This window comes from Dysidea avara, chromosome 4 (genome assembly GCF_963678975.1).
Source record: "Dysidea avara chromosome 4, odDysAvar1.4, whole genome shotgun sequence".
Lineage (NCBI taxonomy): Eukaryota > Metazoa > Porifera > Demospongiae > Dictyoceratida > Dysideidae > Dysidea > Dysidea avara.
Genome location: NC_089275.1, coordinates 19,304,365 through 19,330,857, shown reverse-complemented (window position 1 = coordinate 19,330,857; position 26,493 = coordinate 19,304,365). Strand labels below are relative to the sequence as shown.

Sequence of the window (26,493 nt, the reverse complement as noted above, 5' to 3'; positions counted from 1 at the left end):
TTTACAGTGACCAGCACTGCATGAAGTTTTGTCTTAGCATAATTATATGATCACTAATAATACAAATACTCATAAAACCACCTTATAAACATCTTTCCAAGGTATTATCAGTGGATTTATGCTACAGTTTATGCAACAAGGACCCGGATCAGCATTGGAGGTGTACAAGATCGAGATACTCTAATAGAACATTCACTGGAAGCATATAGTTGGTTCTGATATGGAATTTTTCCAAATCTGCCTGCACCTATGCATACAATGAAGTGCATTGGTCTGTTTAAAGGGCTTCATTCACCTACTTGTGTAGTTAATATGTATGGCAATACTTAATTCAGGTACACAATTTCCATTGAAACTGCTCTCAGATTCAATCTTGTATTGTTCAAATTTCAAAATTTTCCACTTTCAACATTATTATTCTAACATGCACCTATTCAGTGTTGTGTAATTGTGAGAGGGTGCATGGTTGTCTGTACCTACCCAAACTTTTCCATTAACAAAATGCTTTAGAGAGCCATACCTATAATCTAAAGGCAGTATATAAAATATCTGCAGGCAGAAAATATTATGAATTTCATGTGGAAATGTCTCCAAATTGCAGTATTTTAGCATCTATTTTTCAAAAATTTCCTGGGGGGGAGGGGGGGGGGGGGGGGGGGGGGGCATGCTCCCAGACCCCCCTAGTTCCAGCATGCAAAGCATGCCGGGAAGTGTGCTTCGCATACCTCTACCCAAGAGATTAATACCTTGAGTTAGCCCCCCTTTTATAAATCCTAGATCCGCCCCTGCAATATATTTTATTTATTTTATTTTAACTGCTTTTTAAACACACGAATTTCACTTTTGACTCAATTTAAATCTGACTGCAAGTCTGCGCATGCGCATTTGAAAAGCGGCGCACCTCTCCCGTGTTTACTGTACGATCTCCTCAACCAGTTAGGCTGTTACCTTGTACTATATCTAACTTATTATCTAATTTACTCGCTGACTGATTCACCATCGAGAAAATCGCAAGGATTCATCAAGCAGCATGGTGAGTCATTGTACAGCCAAATTAATGAAATCATCATGAATTGATGCGGCACTGCCGCAGTGTAGTATGGTTAATATTGTGTCAATATGTGACTGTCTCTGTAAAAACTGGTATTATCACTCTGTGGCTAACAGCTGGCGCTCCCAGTGAGTTTTTTTTTTTTCCAGATGGAAATCAGCCCGGTTTAGCTAGCTCTGCCGGCACTATCTGTCAGTCAGTCTACGGAAGTTTCTTTAAGTCAGTTAATACTGCTACCCATATGAAGAATGTAGTTTCATGATTCGGTTCCACCTCGTGTTATTTAATATTTTGTCTCTCGTCCACTCTTGCTAGCCATGGCCATGCTGCCATATAGCACTTGCGGCAATGCATTAACTAAGGTAAATGAGGGTATTTCCGGACACCCTTCAGTACAAATTTCGTTTCGACACAATCAACTGCTGAGGAGTTATGAGCCGAAATTTAACAGCGTGTAAAAATGCAACATGTGGCGGCTAATTCAGTCATTGTTATTGTTATTATCTACTTTACCTGGCGGATACTTCGAATAACAAACAAGTAGCGCCTTCTAAAGGTTACCAATCCTCTTTAAAAGTATAGAAACTAAAGTACCACTCATATGGAGCTTATAAGGCCCCTATTTGGTGATTATTAGATTCTCATCCACCGCCCGCATCCTTCTTAGGCTACCGCATGGTAGCTAAACCATTATTTACTCTGTAATAAGTATATAGTTAGGTAATAAGTAGTAGTATGGTGTAGTTTTCAGTATGTACGTGTGTATCTCACTTGTAAATTGGGATTTTCCCGCTGAGATAATTAAATTTTCCAATAGGTGTAAAAAAATTATTTACTCTGTGCATGCTCAGAAGAACACATGATACCAAACTGTCATAGTTTGTATTGAAAGACGACGGAGTTTTTTAAATTAATGCTACAGTGCACTATGCATCACCAGGAGAACTGTTGTTTCCTTGGCAAATTACTGCAGTGGATTCTATTTTCGACAGTTTTTCAGCATTCAACTGAAACGCCGCTATGATGAAGCCAATAAAACACGATTGTAACTAAAAATCAATGCTAATTTGTGGGAGGAAAGAAAGAAAATTTGGACATCAGTGTATTAATATTATAATGGCCTAATGGTAATGCCCTCCCGCCCGCATCATAATAATTAGAAAGACTGGATGAGAAACTAATAATCACCAAATAGGGGCCTAAATCAAGTGGAAAGTTCATACCCTTTGGGAGGAAGCACCAGCCAGCTGTGCATATTTTAAAAGGTTTATGTATATTCGCGAATATTTTCTTTTTATTTCAATAGAACAGCTGCTGAAAAATCCACTGCCACTCAGCCTGTGCTGCATGGATTTTTATGATTTTTGCTATGCAATTACCCGAGGGTAAGATCGTATAAATCTTTGCAAATCAAAAATATGAGCTTGGGCTGCCTGGTTAGTTTAACATTTTCAAAATTTTTGAACAAACGAATACCCATGATTAAATGTTAATGCAATTAGCTATGACTATTTTTTTTTATTAAGAAAGCACCCGGAAGATGTAAAGTTCGATAGAATATTTCTTTGTGACAGTGTATACGTGCATGATGAACTTCCATAAGCATATTATACATATAGGGCTGTGAGTAGTGTGGATATATATGCTAATGTAAAATTCAATGAGAACTGAAAGGTCCATGGCAATGGCTTCAAAATACTATATGTGTATGAAAGTCTGAAAAGTGGACAGTTTTATGGGTCCACATGTCCTCTCCACAGGGCTGGTCACACATAGGGATATACGTAGCTAAGCACTTAACTAGCAGTGTAACACTTTTTAAACATGTTTTTGTAAGTGTTTTGTAACAGCATGAATATGTCAGTTTTATGTTTGCAGAATGCATACATGCAGGTTTGATCAGTGCTGTCCTAAAACACCTGGCATATATTCCATTCAAAATTACATCTTTAACTGCTTATAGGCATTTTCTAAAGCACATGTGCATTTTTTGCTGGGTATAAATGTTTGAAGTAATAATAGCCATATACAGTACAATATATAGCCAGATAAAAACTGAGACTAGACTTCATGAGTTTGTAACACCTCAGCATGCTGTCTACATGTACATGTGTATTTCATCATATCAATGGTGTTATGGGTAACATAGCTATACATTTCTAGGAAAAACCATCAAACCATCTAAGTGTCCTCTGTAATTCTATTTGACTGATTAATTTATCAAAAATCAGATATTGATTGAGCACATATGTCAATAAGGAATATAATTAAATTTATGGCTTCAGTGGAGTACTTTATTTTAACCACAAAACCATGTTTTCCAATGGCTCCAATGTATTTTAGCCTTCTCTTTCTATGCATGTTACTTGGGCATAATTCACAGTATTAGTGACTGCTATGACACTATAAACTTTAGGGAGTACTCTTTAATCCAGTCCATGTTGGTGCATGGTTCATACCACGAAGCATGACATTAATATGCAGCAGTATATTATCGCTCACATATGACATCATTTGTGCACGTAATCTAGAAAAACAGGAAAGACAAAGGCTAGACCAGTAAGGAAGGTTGCCAGAAACAATAGAACAAAGAAAACGTCAATTACAATCTCTAAACTGTAAGACTTTATGGTTAGATAAAGGCAAACACCACTATCAACGCAGTTGGCGAAGCAATACATCACTTGTTAATGGCTACAAGGTTAGAAATCATTCAAACTCTTCACCACTAAGTGCCTACCTCACAAAAGAGCTCTCCTCTCACCTGTTTTAACTGCTAAAGACAACTCGTGTACAAATGGTGTCATAATTAACATTATTGCTGCATGTTATCTTCATTTGTGGTCCCAGTGCTATTCAACAAGATTCAATTAGTAGTATTTACATCATGAAGCCGTTTAGGTTTATGAGGCAATATTACTTATAATTAGCTAGTTGATGTTTCCAAACCATGTTGTAATATTGTACTATGAAGGGATAGCAACAACAGCTTGAGCCATGCATTACAACCAGTTGGATGGTTGGGGAGTGACCATCATGGTTTATTAAGTTTTACAAAGGGCAACACAGCATTGTTGTACCACATTGTTGTGCAGCTGGGAAAACATGTTAGGCTGTATCTCACCTGCCTAACTATTGATGTACAAGCCCAAAATCCTGCCATTTCTTGTCCACTTGTTAGATATGTAATTATTTCACAGGATGTGAAATATTGTGTGGTTGAATGGTTCTGATACCGATGGAGTGTCCCTTTAAGAGAAATTTGGCTATTATTCATGCATAATCAGTGATCACTTTTATGGTGTTGAACAACATGTGGTATATAGAACATAATAAAATCCCTTGTGGAAAAGGTGCAATACTTTGATTATGGTAACTGTGGTCAATTTTCAATCATTCAGTCTATACAGTAAACATGTTTCTTTATTGGCTTTTGAAATAATAAATACATTGTATGTGACTTGAACACAACATAATATTTATGGAATTCTGTATTGGCATCTAGATGATCTACTGTACATGGGAATGGTTTTGTGAAGTTTCAGCTTTATAATATGTTTAGAAATTTTGGAGTTACTATAGTACTACACAGAGTAGTGAGAACAGAAAGATTGATTTGTTCATTGACAATGATTAAATTTTAAAACCACAGTTAACTTAACTATACAGTAAATTGATTGAAAAACCATTAAAAATTAAATTAATTATCGTGTACTGCCTACCTCGAGTCTGTTTAGTAACTTCCTGAATTTGATACGTGTAGAGCAACTCTCTGCGAGTACAAAGATACCAAAAGAAGTCCAATTCATGGAAATTGTGGCATGTCAAAATGGCCTAAACCGACCGGGTGTAGCAAATTTCCCATACATTTTGTATTGGGCGTTTTGGGGGATGCAATAAAAGGCATAATAACCCACGACACATGATAGATACAGTACAGCTCAAAGGTAACGTCGCGAATATACGCATGCGAGTAATGCTCGCATCTTCTCGCGTGATCATTCTTTTGTAGTGTACTGTACAATACCTGTGGAATATCGCGTGTATATGCACTAGCCGCACGAGAAACTCGCCACTCATGAGAACACTCGCTACTGAGTTTAGTAACTTCATACAACACTTAAATCACATAAACATTTGTGATCGGTCCCATAATTATGTTCGTGCAAGCCTAGCTAGCTAATTATACAGTAGAATGCAATAAACGTACGCCTGGGCCCGCAGAATGCAATGAGTGGAATATTTACGAAAAAGAAAAAATCCGTAAATTCTGAAGCGCCTGTTTCACAATGAAAGAAAGTGATAACACCAAAAACCTTGGCAGCATCGTGATCCCAAAAGCAAGAGGAATTCCAAAATCTTTGTTTTGTGTCAGTACTCTCAAGGAGACAGAAGATATCAGCATTAGTCTGCCTTGCGTTAGACAAGTAGTTCACTATCGCTTTTTCTCATGTTCGTTTGCTTTCGCCAGGCCCCCGTGGACGTAGGAAAGGCCTGGAAGACAAAACTTACCCAGCAATGGATTTGCTTGTTCATGGAGAATTCGATGGTGCAAGTTGCATCTTGGTAGGGGACTTCATCCATATGTTATGATCGTTTTATTAAACGCCTGTAGTTTATTGTCACTGTACAAATCAATTTTTTGCTGTTATAGCACTTCGTAGGCCCTTCGTAGCGCTGTAACTTCGAACTTTCTTGGCTTCTAGAGTTGAAACTTCGGTTGACCATTCCTTTAACTATCTAGATAAAGAAAATACGAATTAGAAAAATGCACTAACTGGGGTTCTGTGGCATTACTTGGCGACCAATCCATCTAGGTTTACGGTAGCTATACTGCTAGCTACAGCACTGACCAACTTGGCACTGACTGTAGTCCGTGACAGAGTCAAGGTCAAGTCAGTAGCTAAGTTACCAAGTATTCGGTAGCTACAACACAGGCATTGCAATAGGAGACTTCACAGCTGGTGGAACTGAGCCAGTGCAGCCTCCCAAGACCATAGGTGAGACCCGTTATCTGGTCTCAGTTGTGTGATGCTCTCGAGTAAAGTTAGCTATCGTGGAGCATTACTGTAGCCTTGCTGCATCCACACGGGTCACTCGAGCGCGCATCATGCGTGTACATGCGACCTTACCCGTGAGCTGTACTGACCTCAGATTTAAAACCAGATTTGGAAAGAGCAGTGAATAGTGATTAAGATGAGCTATAGCAGAAGGAAATCAGAGAAAATTTAAACATGTCATTTTAAGGTTGAAAATCACTTGCTTTTTCTATGGAAAATTGAATGGAGGATATTTGAAAGGGAACGTTCTGAGCTATTTCGATGTCTTGACAGCCATTAACCTTTGCTGCATTAGTGTTACAATGAAACAAAACCACTGTGAATTAGCTCTGCAGGTTAGTTTGCAAAAATTACAGTGTTCCGTGATTAAGCCAAATAATGTCTGTGCCATGTAGCAAGCTTCTTCATATGATAGGGAGAAAGACTTTGGTCCCAAAAGCTATAGGTCTGACTCAATATGCTAAATGAAGAAAGCTCTCTATTACAGCTAGAAAAACAATCAGGTAATTTAGGGAGAGGTTTCATTGTAATCCAATGTTATGCAGGTTTGAGACTTGTATTGTCTCACCACAAACAAGCAATTCCATTGTTGGGTAAACTTTTCTCAGTATAGCAGATTTGTTGTGATTCCATCCAACTGTCTGAAGTGGCAAAAGCAAATGCTTCATAATTCTTTTGGTGCATGTACTGCAACAAACAAAAATTGCAACTTCTCACTGTTAAACATGATGACATTTTATTTATCTTTTATATTAAGGCTTTACAACACAAGTGCTGAAGGTCTGCAGGACATCTGGCCCTATACAGCCTGCTTTATATAAAGTAGGTTTGAAAGGAGAGAAAAAATCCATGACTAAACCTGAGCAGCCTTGAACCTGCAGCCATCTGATTAATGCTTGAATGCTTATAGGAGTCTGCCACATACAGTACACAGATTTTTGTTGTTATATAGAAGCTTCCTTTTTGAGACTTACAGATTAGTAATTAAATTACCACATCAAATGGATGATCTTTTGTCATTGCAGTGATCCCTAACTACACTAATTGTATTATAATATAAGCTTAATATTGATTTTCCTAACATTTGCAACATTGTTTTCAAATGCATTTCTTGGTTTATATCTGAAAGGATAAGCTCTTTAGTTAGCATCCGCAAACCAAAATTTGATTTATGTAATCAGATCAACTTGCAAACTACTGTCGTGTGCAGGGGTAGCAGCAAATTTTATCGATGCCTTCTAGTGAAATAGTAGAGTGGCTTAGCAAAATATTTGTGCACTTTGTGCAGAAATTATGAAACTTTGCACATAGTCCCTACCTACCATGAAGTGTATTTTGAGATGTGGAGCCATAGCAGATTTGACCTTTGGTGTCCTCTACAGTTCATTGTATGCTCAAAAATAGTCACCTTTGTCTATATATCACCCACGCAACACTCAATGTGTTCAAACTAGGTGCCAAATTGAAGATCTATATCCAAGAAACAAGTTGATACTTGTTGCAAGTTCATAGCATATTCTATTTCAAAGTTGTGGTATTTTTTACCAGCAGCAAATTCATATAAAATCAACTTTACACTCTTAATCTACATTCTTTGTTTGCCATTCAGTAATTTATTTTTTTAATCTAACCATGAGCACTGCAGGTTACATATACAACCAAAACATGGAGAGATATCCAGGAGTGAGGCATAGGGGTTATGTATACAATACTCCTGTGAGATAAATGATAAATCACCAAATGTCATAATTTATATAGTTTTGTCATCAGATTAAACTCAAATTTGAGGTTGCTTATGGCTATAATTTTGCTTCTGTATAATATTTTAATGCATAAAACTCTACTGAAGGTTGTACATGCTACTATCAGTCACATTTGCTGAAAAGCCTTAAACGTATCTAACATACTGTGTTGATAGCTAATTTTGTGAACTGACTATAAGGAGATTATGATCATGAACATCTTGTATCCCCTTAAATATATATTTGCCTTTAGAGGTATATACACACACCAACGTTGAAACCGGGTCACTACTGCTGACCCGGATGACCCACTGACCCGGATGTGACCCGGATTAATTAAAGCCAAGACGTGTTTCGGCTAGTCTCGGGCGAGCGAACGAGTCTACATTTTGAGCGTTTGATTTGTGTTGAGTAAATATTGCAACTTCAGCCTAGCTGTAGGTTGAAGACCAAAAAAAAAAAAATGAAAAAAAAAAAGGTCTTCACCTACTGACAATAGCTACCCCTCACCATAGATACCCTCAGTTTCGTGCTACATACTGCACTTACTAACAAATAGGCGTGGATGAACATATGTTGGTAATGCGATAAGTGGGCGTGGCTCACGAAAGAGCTACGTGATAGCGTTTATAAGTTCCATGTCGTCAAACGAACAATTTCGTTTCTCACGTGATCCAATCCGGGTCAGACCCGGATAAATTGTAAACCGGGTCAGACCCGGATGACCCGACCCGGTTTCAACGCTGACACACACCAAGATGTGATGGAGTCTGAGGGCATAACCAACTAGACAATTTGTGTTTCACAATTTGGTTCTATATAGCAAAATGTGTTCCATGTTTGCAAGTATAGCTAAAAAGGTAACAACTTCAAAAAAAGCATTTTCCAAAGCTTTACAGCAATAAAAATGTAGTTTGCAGGTTTTAGAAATAGTACTATCAGTCAGACCTTCATCTAGGAAATGACTAAAGAGAAGTCACAATGAGAGTAATGGGGGACGATGGTATAAAGATCTTTGTGTTCATAGCTAGTTTACACATGTGGCATCTAAAGGGGCATGCCATGCACCCAGAATATTTTAGACTCCCACAGGTGAATTCTCAGGTACAACCTCTAAAGTACCTGAGAATGATGAGAAGTAATCTCATGCTTGTATTCTCAGGTACAGTTCTGAGCTGTTGTACCAGGAAAAATACACATGTCATGTATTTCATTCAATATTACAGTTGTTGTGATGTATTCACTGAGATTTTGATTTATAGATTAAGGAGTTCATCTGTCAAAGGGGGTAAAGGAGAGTAAAAAGCACCCAAATGAATTATTACAGAACCCCCATTGTAGTTAAAACTGTTGATAGAGCAGCATACATATAATTATGAACTACTTTTATTTAACTACCACAAAAAGAAGAGGGTACGTACATGCCCCACCCCTGGATATCTCTCTCCAATTTTTGGTTGTATATGCAACCTGCAGTGCTCATGATGAACTAAAAAATATACAAAAATTGAGTGGCAAACAAGAATGTAGATGAAGAGTGTAATTGCGTGGGCAGTTGGATTTATATGAATTTGCTGCTGGTAAAAATTACCATAACTTTGAAATGTAATATGCTATGAGCTTGCAACAAGTATCAACTTGTTTCTTGGATAAAGATCTTCAATTTGGCACCTAGTTTGAACAAATTGAGTGTTGTATGGGTGATATATAGACAAAGGTCACTATTTTTGAGCATAAAATGAACTGTAGAGGACACCAAGGGTCAAATCTGCGATGGCTCCACATCTCAAAATACACTTCATGGTAGGTAGGTACTATGTGCAAAGTTTCATACTTTCTGCACAAAGTGCACAATTCGCTCATTTTTGCTAGCTAAGCTGCTCTACTAAAAATGCTGTAGCACCAAACAGCTACTGTACCTTGAATTTGATTGATTATAATTATTAAGTGTTGCATTTTTCAATCTTTTATAGAACTTTGCATGGGCGAGATCAAAGGAAAAAGTGTACTTTAAAGTTCATAAAGTACACTCTCAGCCAGCCAACAGTGCTTCATTGACCACAAAGAGTGCTTTATTGCACCGCAAAGAGTGCTTTATTCGTTCAATAAAGCACTCTTTGTGGGCAATAAAGCACAGTTGCCCACATGCTCTAGTGCAGGCTAATAGCTCACACCAGTACGACTAATCACCCAAGCCAGTGGTGAAGGCTGATAGCCTCGCCGCGCTGAGTGATCAATCACCCCAGCCAATACGAATTCTACCACTGGATTGCTTTTATAGACATACCTAAATGCTTCGATGATGGGTGGGAGAAGGTAACGTTGCTGTTACGTTTGTTAATGTAAACGGACAAGTCATGGAGATATCACAGAAATATTTACCAAGTGACTCACAATAGAATTGATTGTGGGTTGTGAGCAAAACCTGCCAAAATATGCAATGAACGTCTACCATGCCAAACTATGGTGAAATACACGTGAGTTACTTTAGTTTGTGTGCGTTCGGGCTGCTAATAGTTCATGCAACACATGTTGATTACGAGTCCTAGTGTATAGTGAAGCTACACAATTAGAAAGTTTCATAAATCATTTAAAGCATAGCCTTGCTTGTGCTATATAGAAAATAAAGCACTCGGTGCTTGGCCTTGATGCTAATATAGCACTCGACTTAGCATCTCGGCCGCGCACCTCGTGCTTTATTTTTCATATAGTACTCGCGGCTATGCTTTAACATATACATAAAGCTCTCTGTTAAGTTTTAACTGGTTGCTATAAGGTATAAGTAGATAAATATAAATGGTGAGTTTTTGGTAGTTGCATCTATAGCTGCATGTCATCAATGAGTCATAACAACTTTATTAAAAGTAAAGAAATTGAGAAATACATCTTAAAGCCATTTTCTGGTAAGTCAACTGCAGTTTACTCTACATATTTGATTGAGTGAAATCACTGTTAATCTGCTCGGGCCTCTCTTGGACTAAGCTGAATGATTTCCTGATTACTGAAATTCCACTTCAACAACTTCAAAATGATCATTTAACTGTACTCATAGTGATTTGTGATCTTAAAAAGTCCACTAGTCTCACATGACCAGATTGCTTTTTTCTGTTTGACATTCTTAATTTGGGTAGGGAGTTTCTCCCTACCCAATAACGAAGTGAAAAAAGATGGTCTGGCCACGTGATCTTATATTACTAAGTCCACAAAAATTATGTTGTGCCCCAGTAATACTTTGATTGCCTGAGGGCTACGTAGTTTTGTGTGATAAATCATTTTATCAGTCAACTGCAAGTTTTTATGTCTATAATCAAACCTTCACTGGAAGTTTATACTTGCTCTGAGTAATCACCTCCTAGTTCAGCACACTAAACAAGGGTGGCTCCAGCAGCTTTGATGACAGGTTTTCAATTTCTTTTGCATGCACATACTTAAATCTAGGGGAGTCTGGGGGCATGCTCCCCTAGGAAATTTTTGCAATTATATATATTCTGAACATATGTGATTCTAAGGGAGGGCCACTGCCCCTGGCCCCTGCTGAAAAATAAGTTTTGAAACGCTTGGGAAAAGGTTGCAGTATAGATTAGCATTGTAATTTTTAGCATTTTCATGTCTTTAGCATAAATTTTAGGCTGTTTACAAGCCTTCAAACTGCACCTTCTGGGGGTTGCACCCCCAGGCTCCCTGAAATTCTACTTTATATTACAGCCATACAACAATAGGCATGCTGTGCCCCCTGTAGATCAGGTCTAGAATTGCCACTGATTCTGAGATTTAACCTGATGACAATTTTCACCAAAAAATCTTTAAACCTGACAAATTAAACACATGCTAGGAATTGATTCATATAGGCTGCTTATGCTTGCTTCTGTTGGCATATAGTATCAGGAGCAGACTAAAAAGTTAAGAGGTAGAGCTTGAAGCATGCAACAGACATGGATGCCATCTTGGGGGTTTTGGGGGCATGCCCCCATGTAGGAATAAATTCAGCGTTTGAAAGCTCTGAGATACGATTTTAGGGGACATTGGAAACAGTGGAAATTGAAAACTGAAACTGAAAAACTGAAACGGAAAAACTGAAACTGAAAAACTAAAATTGGTCAAAACTTCATATTAACAGGTACCTCTTAACAAAGACCACCTCTATAATAAGACCACCTGTATAATATCAATCAGACAGTACTTAAAAGTTAAAACGACAGCTGCAGGGTTGTACATAAGGATATACCATCTTACCATACCAAGACCTAAAGTCCATGGTCATGTCACAATGACAATGGGGTAATTGCATGCACAATTACTCTGCTGATACTGGATTTGATAATGGATTTCTCATGAATTGTGCATGATTTAAGAGTTGCATAGTTAAATTAATGATCTTGGACTTTGTGTCTTGGTAATAGTTAGACACTCATGATAGGTGTCTTCGAGGATTTAAAAACCTGTCAATAATTACCTGCGCCTCAGTAATTACTGATGTCACCTCAGGTTTTTAAATCTTCGAGGATGCTTATTACATGTGCCTAACAATTATTAAGACACAAAGTCAAGAATCATTAATGTTGATTTTGTAACCATGCAACTCCTAAATCATGCACAATAATATTCATGAGAAATCCATTATCAAATTCAATTATGCATGCAATTGCTCCATTTTTATTTGTGACATGACCATGGACTTTAGGTCTTGGCATGATAAGATAGTATATCCTTTTGTACAACCCTGCAGCTGTCATTTCAACTTTTAAGTACTGTCTGATTGATTGATACTTTATTACATTATGAGTACACCTTAGCTATATTTTTGGACCTACTTGACATAACTACTATAATGAGGTGGTCTTATTTTATAGGCGGTCTTATTATAGAGGTGGTCTTTGTTAAGAGGTACCTGTTAATATGAAGTTTTGACCAATTTTAGTTTTTCAGTTTCAGTTTTCAATTTCCACTGTTTCCAATGTCCCCGATTGGGATTTTAGGGAGTTGGTAACTTTAATAAAGAAATTAAGGCATATAATTAATAATTACTGTTCTAGATCTGTTAGAGTACTTTGGTCTGAACCTTTGATATCCAATGCAAAAGTAATTTTAATACTTGACCAGTTTCTAGAAACCTCAGAAACCCGTCTGGATCTGTCCCTACTAATTGGATCTCAAAGGAATTTTTTAGTGAATTGGGTGATGCTGGTCTCAGCCAATTGGTCAAGCTGAAAATATTGCAGAGAATTGTTTTCTTCCTTAGTAAAGGATAAATTATAACTGTCTCATAACCCATGCAATATCCCATAATTGGGTCATTATGAGAAATAAAGAACTGTGTGATCTTAATGAGTATACTTGAGTACTAATTAATAATCTACCATCTCATTACCAAATCCTTATCGAGTATAAACTCACAGAAAAAAATTGGAATTTTTAACTAGAGTAGGGACCATAGCACATCGATAAAAAGTACTGAAACAAGCTGGAGTAGTGCACGATATTATTTATTTATTTATGGCTTTACAGCACAAGTGCTGAAGGTCTGTGCCTGTTCAAAGTTGTTACAGAAACTGTGTTTGAAAAGGTGGAGAAAGGAGAAAAAATCCATGACTGGACCTAGGCAGCCTCGAACCTGCAGCCATTCGATTAACGTTTGAACGCTTACAGGAGTCTGCCAGGTGGTCAGGATGTTTTTTCCTTGTCAATTTCATGTATATGTATCCAAGGAACTCTAGAGAGTGACTTATTACCTCAAAGTACCCCATGTGGAACAAAATCACAGTAAAACAATAAGAAGTGTTATATCCCTACTGTGCATTCCATTATGTTATCTTGGGCACAGGAGGGATTATAACACTTCTTATTGTTTTATGGTGATTTAATATCGTGCACTACTCCAACTTGTTTCAGTACTTTTTATCGATGTGCTATTGTCCCTACTGTAGTTGAAAATTCCAAATTTTTCTATGTACTTGATTGTTTAATTTTTTTTACAAATAATTGTTAGCTATGACTGGTGAATCCACGCATACCACATCTGAAATGGCGCTGCGCACCCCAGCTATATCAATTATTGTCTGAAAAGTGAGGTATCCATTACATTTCATTGTCAGCTATGTTCAACCTGTTACACAGCATTTTGGATCAAGGACTGTTCGAAAAGCACCTCTGCAATCCATGCAAACCAAAAAAAAAGAAATAGTGCCGCGCGTCCCAATTATATCAATTATCATCTGAAAAGTGAAGTATCCAGTACATTTCGTTGTCAGCTATGTTCAACCCATTACACAGCAGTACGAATCAAGAACTGTTCAAAAAGTACCTCTGTATAGCCACTATGAAAAATATGGACGATTTCTGTTAGAAAGGGAAGCCATCACGTGCTATCGCCATATCGACACTTTTCACCTCTCGGGCAGAAGCAACGTCAAACAGTGAAAAAATCAAGCCCATAGCTGTAGCCGTTATCGAGTTATGCTTGTCTAAAGGCATCAGTCAGTTACTCAGTCAGTAGAAAATTCCATTAAATAATTTTTTCTTAAAATTCCGTAGCAACTTGTTGAAAGCATTTCGGGTCAATCTGAAGACTTGTTTGGGCTTAGTTTTACCTAACCAATACTACTTCATCATCGTCAGAGAAAATTGAGGCTGGTTTTTGGGTGATGTTAATCATGTTATTGTGTGGGCCATGCCCACTCCTTTGTGCAGTTTGTGGACTATCATACTGTATATATATCTATCCAAGTATTTGCGGTATATGTATATAATTTGAGTGCTCTGTATTAATTTGTCCAGTGAATTTGACTATAATATTATGTAAGCACAGAGTGTTGCCTTTTTAGTACATTGTAAGGTATATAATTTTGTTCACAATCATTTTAGGGAGAGACAATTCTTCTATTCAGAACATTTATCAAAAATATTTTCCTAAACTGATCAAAGTTTTACCTATGAACGATGTCATGTTCATGGCTCAGTTAACCTTCCACAATCTCTTACCAGGAGATGTCAAAGAAAAGGTTCAAGCCAAAGAGACCACAGCAGAAAAGGCTGCTTTCTTTCTAGATAGGATTATTGCTCCAGCCATTGCCATTGAGAAATATTCTCAATTTGAAGAACTAATAGATTTGATTAAGAAAAGTGATAACAAAGCTCTCACATTATTGGCTGATGATATTGAAATAGGTAATGTTTGAAGTCAAGAGATTCCTACTGTGTTATAGGGAAGAATTATTCTATAATTAATTCTACACATGCACACCAGCGTTGTAAGTGGGCCGGGTCATCCGGATTATCCGGGTCATTTGGGTCACATTTTGTCCTATCCACTTCACTGAATATCTGGGTCTGACCCACGTGTGAGTTAACAAGCTCTATTGTATTGAAGGAAATGCAGTTGTAAACACTCAAGAAACTTACATGGAGCCACACCCACCATTCAAGAATATGCTTTGCTGTCTGTGTGGGGTATGTAGAGCCACGCCCACTTATCGGAATTGTACCAGCTGTGCTCTGTGGGCATGCATGCATCACCAGATCCATGTTGTAGGGGTGTCTATTATTTATTATTTATTATTAACACTTTACAGTGACCAGCACTTATCTATGATAATACGTACGTGGAGCCACACCCACTTGATTATACGTAGCTACTCACTTCTTGCAGACAATTATTTTTATAGTACAAAACAAATGTAGGGCTGACTAGTGGAACTTGTGGACTTTTAATCTAGCTCTTGGGGCACGCCTCTATTTTAATTAAACCGGGTCAGATCTGGGTCCCATCCGGATTACTATTCGGGTCAAACGGGTCAACAGTACTGACCCACTTACAACGCTGATGCACACAATTGCATATGTACACTGTAAGTAAGACTGTGCATCATTATGGTGTGTTGGTACATGTAGACCTTCATTCATCAATGAATGGTTGCAAAAGACAAAGATTGGATGATACTTTAAGTAATTCCATAGCTTTATTGAAGGACCAGTATCTTAATCAACCTCCCCCATGTGCCAAAGACTTGCCTGAATTTGCTGCACTAAAATATGTTCAACTTGCTTTAGTTCACAAACAAAATGTCAAGGATGAGAAGCAACATTTGGATGAATTTACTAAGCATGCACTTCTAAAGGAACGCGATGTCATTCCAAACATTAAGGAAAAACTCACTAGCATTAATGATATATTTTATTATGGCAATAATTCATGTCCTAAAAGAATACTAATAGAAGGTGGCCCAGGGATTGGTAAAAGCACTTTGGCTTATAAAATTTGCCAGGACTGGGCAAAAGGGCAACTACTACAAGAATTCGACATAGTATTGCTTGTCATGTTCAGAAACTTCTGGACTAAGCCACTAAAAGTAGCCATACAGTTTCTACTTCAAAATGATGGGGCCATTGTGGAGTTACGTAGACATAAAGTCATGTTAATATTGGATGGTTTTGATGAGGTGAGTACAGTTTGGCAGTCTGACACTTTATTAACTGATTTACTGACTAGTCGTGAGCTGCCCAAAGCAACACTTGTAATCACATGCAGACCACATGCTTGTGTGCATTTGAAAGGTTTTGAGAGGAGAATAGAAGTTCTGGGTTTTGACAAGGAGCAAATACAAGAGTTTGTCAAAAACTGTATTTGTGGTGAGACTGCTAACCAGGGTAGTGACACTTCTGAAGAATTTATTGGCAATCTAGAGATGAATCCTTACATTTCCAGCTTGCTTCACATTCCAATGTGTCTGGCAATGATTGTTAAAATCTATGAATACAACCAAATTCTACCGACAAATCCCAATCTGACTGAATTGCTCAAAGTATTTGTGGGTTGCTTGATTTTAAGGCAACATGAAAAACCATCTACAACACTAACGTCTGAAATTTGTGACTCTGAAAAACACCAAATGATTTCTCAGATGTTACCTGACGTGCCATCAGATGCCCTTCACATGGTATCACTCCTGAGTGAAGTGGCATATCATGCTTTCTTCAAGTGGGAGGGTACAATGAATGAAGATGGGTCACTGAGAAGTCCAAAGATTATCTTTACCGATAAAGATCTGCTTCAATGTGGCCTTACAACTGTGGATGGAAATGGTTTTCTCCAAACAATTCGAACTCTAAAGCTTCCAAAGTGCATTACCACCTATAACTTCATTAACTTGACTTTACAAGAGTTCTTTTGTGCACTTTATCTTTGTTTGTTGCCTGCCGATGAGCAATATGAGATGGTTCAAAAATATTTTGAAGTGTTCCCTTACATGTTTTGTTATTTCTTTGGTCTATGCAGACCACTACCTTCCAAAATCTATCAGTTTGTGTGCTTACAGTTAACAAATTTAGAAAACCGCACAGACGACAAAAACATTGCTGTGTTTAAGTGTGCCATCAAGTGTATATGTGAGGCTCCAATACAGAATTCCGAAGAGACAGAGACTTCAACATCTTTTAAAATAGACATGAGCTACGTGACTATATTTCCTTATGATTGCTTGTGTATTTCTTATTTACTACATCACTTTCCAGTGTCACTGCTACAATTATGGGAATGCGATATTGGAGATGAAGAAGCTGAACAGTTGACTAAACTCATTACAAATAATTCTAGGTCTAATGGTTATATAAAGGAATTAGATCTCCATTGGAATAAGTTCTCTAGTTACGGCAATGAATACATCATGAAGATAGTGAATGCTAGTAAGTACATTACTACAACATTATAAACTTATATAGTTGTTAGTTTCTCATCTTCATCTTCATCACCATATTCCATCCTGTACCAATGATTTTTATAACACTGGTGGCTGAACGTAGCCATTAAGCAAATTTCAAAATAGTTACTAGCTATAGCAGGCTAATCTAGAGTAGCTAATAAAAAAATGCTCACACAGATCGGTATTTTGAATAAGTGAGAAAGAGATTAAGTGTACATGGCCTATATATTCAGTGTATGAATTCAAATTATGATTTGTGTTCTTACATGTCCACAAACTAGTTGGTTATTTTAAGTAGGATCCAAACAATAAAAAAGTAGTAGTAAAACAAGTGATGAATGATGGTAGTACAATATAGCTTGTTGGGAAATCCCTACATTGGTACGTTATATTGTTCAATGCCGAAGTAGGAATTTTCCCACCGAACTATTCTGTAATACTATCATTCATTGCTTGTTTCACTACTTTTTATTGCTCGGATCCCTACTTCGTTTTTAAATTAGTGTTTTTATACACTAGTTTGGTATTTTGTTACATATAGCATACAGCTATACATGTGTGACTGTTCTATTAGAGTGACTGCTGTATTCACTTGTCAACATTTCACCTACCAGGGTGTGTGTTACTATTTCATATTTTCATTGTGATCAATAATAAGGGGATTGATTAGATAAATAGATTGCTACTTGATTGCTATTAATCAACCAAGATTGCATTAATAGGCGTGATAGTAAACCTCACAGGTATCTACAGAATGCAGCATCTAAATATATGCTGGTAAAAGAAAGTGTTAATAGGGAAAATTAATGCCTCAATATGGTTTCATTGCATGAAGAAGAATGAGACCAGCCTGATTGAAAAAGAAAAGACAAGGTGCAGAGGGCACGCACTTGTTGGTAGTATGAACCCCAAAAGGCACATCCCACTGGTGAGTTTGCTATTGTGGCGTAACAAAACTGTGGGCATTTGCAGCTTTGCTTAGCCTCCAGTCTTGTGATTGTGGTCAGGCAGACAAAGCAAAGCAAGGCAAGTGAGACAAAAATTCAAGTTTTAGTGATTGTTTAAAAGTCTATATCCTAAGTGTTTTCTTGTTTTAATGCTGTATTTGATGTTAACTGGAATAATATAAAGTTGATTTTCATTGTGCAAGATGTTTATAGGATGGTTATTAAAGGTAGAATTTTAGGCTCCTGTCATTTTTGGGGGGATCCCTACTTAAACAGTACTACCGTACTGTTTGATATTTTACATATGAAATTTTTGGCAAATTAATTAAACAATCAGGTAATTTGACAAACAATCAAGCATTGAAGAAAATATATAATGAACACTTCTAAAGAGTCAGTCACTGCCGCTATAGTAATATAGTGGCAGTGATTGAATTAATACAAGTGTTATTCACCTACTGTGTAATAGTTACTTGGTAATCAAAAATGATTTTAACTCTAGCGTTGCATTGAATATAATACCAAAAATGTAAAAGGAAATATTTAGTCTATATATCTATAACTGCAAGCGATTCATCTAAGGTTCCAAGACAATATCCTATGCAACAAAAGAGTATACAGATTTATTATTCATAACAATGTGTGGAGTATACAATTATATGCATGGTGTGGAGATATGAATTTACCTTACCTCCACTATTAATATCAGGTACCAGTCTCCTATAGGATAATACAAAAATCACATTAATGGACAAACTTCCTAAATGTAAATACTGAATACAAGCAAAGGCGTAGGAACGATTTTCAGAGTGGGGGGGCCAAAGATAGCCATAACCAGTCAACCATAAACTGATTAACACCCATGCAGACACACAGGTCCGGCTCCTCTGCACTCAGTTCACATGTGCGTTTATATAAAGGTGTTGTGGAGTGTGGTATCACTAGCTAATAGCCCTACACCTATACTGCATACCTATATCTCTTCACTCCCTACACCTGCCGCTATGCTCCTCTACACCTACTGCATGTGCTTGATGCATGTATGTATCACGTGAGAAATCATGGTCACATGAAGGTCTTTTCTTTATGCGATCTTTACGTACTTCACACTACAAGGATTACAGCATTAATAGTTGTTATCGGCAAAGTGAAACATCGTTACCTGTAAGGAACTACAACTGGGATGTCTGCTCTAGCAGGTGTTCCCAAACTGAGCGTAGATCACGTGAATACCACACTGCATTCATGGTTGGCCACTTTGATTTTCAACATCCTTATTTGTTTCTCTTGATAAATCAACTTCACCACAAAGTCTTAACAATTTCTGGTTTAATTGTCGGTAGTCAGCAACTTCCATACACTCGCGCACTACAGTGCGACTGCCGTCTTAGACTTAGATCTGTTACCACATCATATAATGACACGGATATGACACTCTTTCTACTGTTCAAACTTCTCACTGCACTGGCCATGATCCAGGAAATATTTGAACAACACATCATGTGCAAACATAACATAAATAAAATTACAGGTGTTTTTGTGGTACAGTACAATAAATGGCTTGACAGTTGCGGTGGACTGGTGATGCCACACCCCAAAGTGCTTTTGCGTGATGGTTGTATGGCTTCTTGTATGGAGGTATATATTTCTGTGTGTATATATAACTTTGGCTGATTGGCTACTAGTACTTGGCCAAAAAAGTGGGGGGCCAAAACATGTTTTTGACAATAGTGTGGGGGCTGGCCCCCCCGGTTCCGATGCCCTTGGCAAGCATTAAACTTATACAGCAGAGCAATGATTCCTAAAATCTTATGTACGTATATATACATTTTAAAAGGCTCATAGGATGATATGTAGTTAAGTGAGAGAACAGTTCCCAAGCACTTTAGCAAGAGGCAAGGCAAGTAATTGTGCAGTTTTGTGAACTTTTTGTATCATACAGCATGCATGGTAGTATACTGTATAGTAGGATCATGGAGTTTGGGCTTTCTTGCCCAAATATATGTCATCCAAAAAACAGCCTCATTTTTCATTCATAACAGCTTGGCAGTATTGGTTAGGCATAGCAAAATGCAAAAATTCCTTCAGAGTAGAGCGACTCCAAATTCTTCTGACAAGTTTATATTCAATTTTAAAAATTCCTGAATATTCTATTTACTGACTAACCAATGCTTCATCCCAACTTTGATTTCTTCACTGTTTGTCATCACTTCAGCCCAAGAAGTGGCATTTTGCCAACCACAGCAACCACAGTGCACACATCATTGACTAATGTTTGTCCTCCTTTGTGTTTTATTTCTACTGCATATAGGTGTTGATTCACAGTAATGCTTGATGGCTTCAATGCAGCTGGCTTTCACAAAAACCACTCGTAATTTTAGTAGTGACTGTATTGATTTAAGAGGCACTTCTGTTCTTCATTTGTAACATGTTTGCATAACAGGTAAGACAAAGGGATACATGTTTAGTTGTTTGCTGGATTGATTGCAGAGATGCTTCTTGTATTGCTCTTTGTTTGTAATGCTTTGGAACAAAGCTGAAAATGAAGTGGGATATAGTCACATCACTTTACAGTAAAATTTTCATAGCCAGGGAGTGTGTTATCTCACAAAATTGATTTTGTAATAGCTTCATCTTGGCTGGTGTCATTCTAATTGTGTTACTAAAAAGTTAGCTTATAGAAACTATTTGAGTAGGGGTCATAGGAACAAAACGTCTACATCTGAGTAGCCTAGGGATCATAAAAATAAAGTTAAAAGCAATGAATGAAGCAATACATGATGTAAGGTGTTGTGCAATGAAGTGGATGATGTAATGTGGCAGGAGTTTTTGTAATACACAAAGGGTCTTTGAAACCCTGGATACTGTGTCTGTCCCTGCTGGAGAGCTGCCTTACAACAAAGGCAGTGAGTGGTATTTGTTTATGGTTTGTAGGCCCAAGTCAATTGTATATACTCAAAACTTTTCCCAAAGTGCTTTCAGGAATTTCCAAATTTCACCCTTGTTTTCACCTGTTATTCCCTTCAGTGTTCCCATTATGTTAGCATTATTCTACATAGGTTAATAACATTTCTTACAACAATCTTGGAGCATTTTAATCAGTGAATGCTTTATTAGAATATTTCACTACAAAGTGACTGTTCTAATCTATGAGTGTCAATCTAAGGAGTTATGTACAATGCATTTGAGTGCTCTACTGCAGCTTGTATTTTCCACTGACTGCAGAGTGTTGGTCTATTTTCAAGGAATTAAGCTCTATAGCTTGAAACAACCACCTAATATGCTAGCATTATGCTAGCATAGCACTCCAGCCTATTATGTATTTTGTTATGCTGGCATATTGATGCAGGCCTAATGGTTTGCGATGACCACAAGGCCATACCATCCTATTTGAATGTATTTGCCAATTATGAAAGTGCATAATGCATTCAAAATTTGTATCAGCTTACATACAACTTCAGCAAACAGATATTTTATTGTCGACCTTAAAAGTGGCAAGTGAGATCCAATTCTTTGTACTGAAAATTAAGACACTCTTTCATGTTTTTGTTTTGCAGCTCTTTTAAGATTTTGTACTGTATATACTTATATTCGCCCTCAGTTAGAATTTTGTGTTCAAGTTTGGTCTCCATACTTGATTAAAAATATCACATTACTGGAAAATGTTCAGCGTAGCATCACCAAACTGTTACAAGGGCTATCTAGTATGCCATATCAAAATCGACTGAAACTTCTTGGGCTGTAATCTCTGTATTGTCATAGACAAAGAGGCAACTTAATCAAGACACACGGTAGTGTGTCATGCGGCCCAAGAAGCTGGCGCACAACACCCGTGAGTATATTGACAAGTAGAACAAAAACACAATTTTCGCACCTTCGTAGCTCTGTAATGCCTTGATGAAACAAGATGAATTTTGCTATAGACACGCCCTCCAACTTCAGTACTCCACATGAGCTCTGTACAGGGTGAATTGTTTATAGCTGAACTATCTACAAGGTAACTTCTTCTAGCTGATTTCTCTACAGGGTGATTGTTTGTAGCTGAAGTCTGTATAGGTGATTTGTTTGCATTCCAAATTTGAGTGAAATCGCTTCAAGCGTTCCCGAGATATGTGACTTCAAAAATTGGCTTTCTTTCTTCTTTTTTTCTTCCTCTTTTCGCACACTTACAAAAACTGCTACGCCATATCCAATTGCCTTGAAATTTGGCACACAGAAAGGGGGGTATAAAGGCACATCTCTATACCAACTTTGGCTGGAATACGATAAACAGGCAAAGAGTTATTAGCAATTATTCACAAAAAATAACACCAATATGTTGTCATGCCTACAAGGTAAACCACTTATGGGAAGAAGCTGAAAATCGGTGGGTGAATAGGTTAACTATTGAACCTCAAACCTTCTGTGGTTTGAAAAAAATCAAGCTAAAAACCAGGAAGATACAACGAAAAAACCAACAGTGTGTAACAATTATGCAATCGAATAAAAAACAACTACTTGCTACGCCTACCAGAAAAACCGTTTGGGGTAATGCTTTGAAATTCGCTGTACAGATGAAGTACTCATCTTAAAAAGGCTCTTCAATGGTGTAGAAGAATCAGACTTAAAGCCACGGAGTTATAACATGGAATCCAACTTGGTGTAGAAAATGCGAGATTGAGATACTCTAATAGAGCAGTCATCCTAATAGAGCAGTCAGCCTGAAAAGAATTCAAGAGGTCAGCTAGAAACAAGTAACCCGTATAGAGATCAGCTACAAACAAATCGCCCTGTAGAGAGTTCAGCTACAAACAATTCACCCTATAGAGAGATCAGCTAGAAGAAGTTACCTTGTAAGGAGTTCAACTACATAGTTCAGCTAGAAGAAGTCACCTTGTAGAAAGTTCAGCTACAAAGAAACCACCATGTAGAGAGTCAGCTACAAACTGGTGACCCTGTAGAGACATCAGCTAGAAGAAGTTACCTTGTAGAGAGTTCAGCTACAAAGAAACCATTATGTAGAGAGTTCAACTACAATCAAGTGACCCTGTAGAGACATCAGCTAGAAGAAGTTACCTTGTAGAGAGTTTAGCTCCAAAGAAACTATCATGTAGAGAGTTCAGCTGCAAACAAATCACCTGTAGAGAATTCAGCTACAAACAAATCATCTTGTAAAGAGATCAGCTAGAAGAAATTACCTTGTAGAGAGTTCAGCTACAAACAATTCATCCTGTACAGAGATCAGCTAGAAGAAATTACCTTGTGGAGAGTTCAGCTGCAAACAAATCACCTGTAGAGAGTTCAGCTACAAACAAATCATCCTGTAAAGAGATCAGCTAGAAGAAATTACCTTGTAGAGAGTTCAGCTACAAACAATTCACCCTGTACAGAGATCAGCTAGAAGAAATTACCTTGTGGAGAGTTCAACTACAAACAAATCACCCTATAGAGAGATCAGCTAGAAGAAGTCACCTTGTAGAGAGTTCAATTACAAAGAAACCACCATGTAGAGAGTTCAGCTGCAAACAAATCACCTGTAGAGAGTTCAGCTACAAAGAAACCACCATGTAGAGAGTTTAGCTACAAACAAATCACCCTGTAGAGAGATCAGCTAGAAGAAGTTACCTTGTAGATAGTTCAGCTACAAACAATTCACCCTGTAGAGAGATCAGCTAGAAGAAGTCGCCTTGTAGAGAGTGTTCAGTTACAAAGAAACAATCACGTAGAGAGTTCTGTAATAAATATATGTATTATATATATAAATTGTACATTTACTAATAAAATCAGAAATATTTAAAGTATTTAACATCTGCTTCATCTTTTCTTCTTCTTCCTGTGGTAAAGAAAAAAAAGATAAGTTAAAAAAGCCCCAAAGCCGGCCATAGGCTGGCTTTGGGATATACAAATACAAAAAGAAGTGAAATCTAATCCAAAACAGCCAAGCCAAGCTGTAAAAAAAGAGTGCGGCCCTCAAAAAGGCTATGGTGAAAAAGATGTGAAATCCAAGGTGGTGGCCAAGAAATGGCTGTGATGGTAGGTTAAAAATTTTAATAACGATAATTCAGGTGAATTTTGTGCTAAGACCAAGCGGCACCAAAATTCACCTGAATTGTCATTATTAATTGTCATTGTTAAAAGTTTTACTATTAACCTACCATCACAGCCATTTCTTGGCCGCCACCTTGGATTTCACATCCTTTTTCACCATAGCCTTTTTTTAGGGCCGCACTCTTTTTTATAGCTTGGCTTGGCTGTTTTGGATTAGATAGAAGTCTACAAGATATTAAATAATCACTATAATGTTGATCTTAAAAAGAGTCTTTTATCTTGAATGAGGTCTGTAATAGGATATGGATACTGTGAAATGCCTCAGGCCTAATGTATATACATTGTTTTATCCATTAATCAATAAAATTAATAAACATTGTTGGAACTTGCTCCGTGGCATTAACCAGGGTCAAATTGGAAAGATTCTAATCAGGCTGAGTAAATAAAGAAACTTAGTGCACAGTACAGTAGGTTATTGTTGCAGTAGAAGATGTGTTTGCATAAAGGATAATAATTATATTCGCTAGCTGCAATAAGCTGGTTATAATTTATATCTTAACAAGTCCTGTGATAGTTTAGTTAAAGAGATTATTGTCTCTACTGTTCACAAGGCACAAGATACAGTGGAACCTCAGTTATCTGGACCCGGATTCTCAGTTAACCGAACTACGGAAATGACTGCTCTATTAGAGTAGTGACTGTTCTATTAGGGTAGTTGATAATACTGAAGTTTTTAAAAACGTTCTTTATGCTATTTTAAGGCTATTTCTACACAGTTTCAGAGATATGGACTTTTCAGACTTATGGACCACCCCTGGTCCCAAGGGGTTCGGATAATTGAGGTTCCACTGTAGTGCCATGGGTCAGTTGACTCTGTTCATTAAAGTTTTCACTGATACAACAAGCCAATTTCAGCAATCTTTTAAATTATAAATCACTTGTAAAAGCAATCTACATTGATTTCAAAAAAAGTCTATGCATGTGACGAGGCATAACATGCATTCATGTTATTGAGTGAAATCTGTATAAAGAAGTACTTGGTTAATTGGCTATAATATGAATTGTGCATGTTACCTGATTTGTATGATATGTTTTGTTGAATTGTTGCAGATCTCACATCTTTAGTGAAAATAGATTTGGGACACAATACACTTGAAGACAAAGGTATCGAGGTATTAACCAGTGCAATCTGCAATCCCAGTGTTGTTGTTTATGAACTATCAGTGTGGCAGTGTAAATTTTCAACCAAGGGTGCTCAGTGTATTGCAACAATGTTGGAGACAAACAATAGCATAAGAATTCTTAAAATGGATGGAAATACCATTGGAAATGAAGGAGCTGTTGCCATAGCTAATGTACTTAGCAAACATGAACTATTCAAATTGTACCTGAACCATTGTGGCTTTAAATACATAGGGACAGAAGTGTTAGTTAATAATTTAAAGTTCAGTTGTCACAACAAAACATTGGTGCTGTATCTGCAAAGGAATCCTATCACTGTACGTGGAGCTCGGTTAATGGCATCGTTAGCAAGTCATGTTAAAGAAATAAAGATTGATGATAAATTTATGGATGATGAAGAAGTAAAGAAACTGATGTATTCAACAAGTTAATATGTTACATATAACTGTAGAAATGTGTTTTATGTGCATATCAGACTTACATGTCATGCTACAGTTAGAGGTGATAATTCTACAGAGATAATGTGTAAGAAAGTATGCATGTATTGCCACATTGCCTGACAATTTGCTCATGAAATTTTAAAGAATTCACCTTTGAATTATGTATATGAAAAGTATGAAAAGGTTTTGAAAACTGGTTTTCATACAGTACAACAGGATTTTTGAAACTATTCTACACAAAAGGTAACAATCTCATTGCATGGTACGAACCCAAAACTATTTGGGTCAAGAATGCTTTGAAAATTGAAATTGCGCTGTTAAAATTTAATATTCAACGCAAAATTCATAG

General features: G+C 37.2%; 1 protein-coding gene across 1 annotated transcript; it reads left to right on the top strand.

Annotated features, from left to right (window-relative positions):
• The first annotated feature begins 904 nt into the window (after positions 1-904).
• Positions 905-26,292, top strand: LOC136252985 (NACHT, LRR and PYD domains-containing protein 3-like). Its single transcript, XM_066045573.1, has 4 exons — positions 905-1,033; positions 14,715-15,017; positions 15,741-17,531; positions 25,633-26,292. The coding sequence occupies exons 2-4, from the start codon at positions 14,783-14,785 to the stop codon at positions 26,133-26,135; spliced, it is 2,529 nt and encodes an 842-aa protein (XP_065901645.1). The 5' UTR covers positions 905-1,033; positions 14,715-14,782; the 3' UTR covers positions 26,136-26,292.
• The last annotated feature ends 201 nt before the right edge of the window (positions 26,293-26,493 follow it).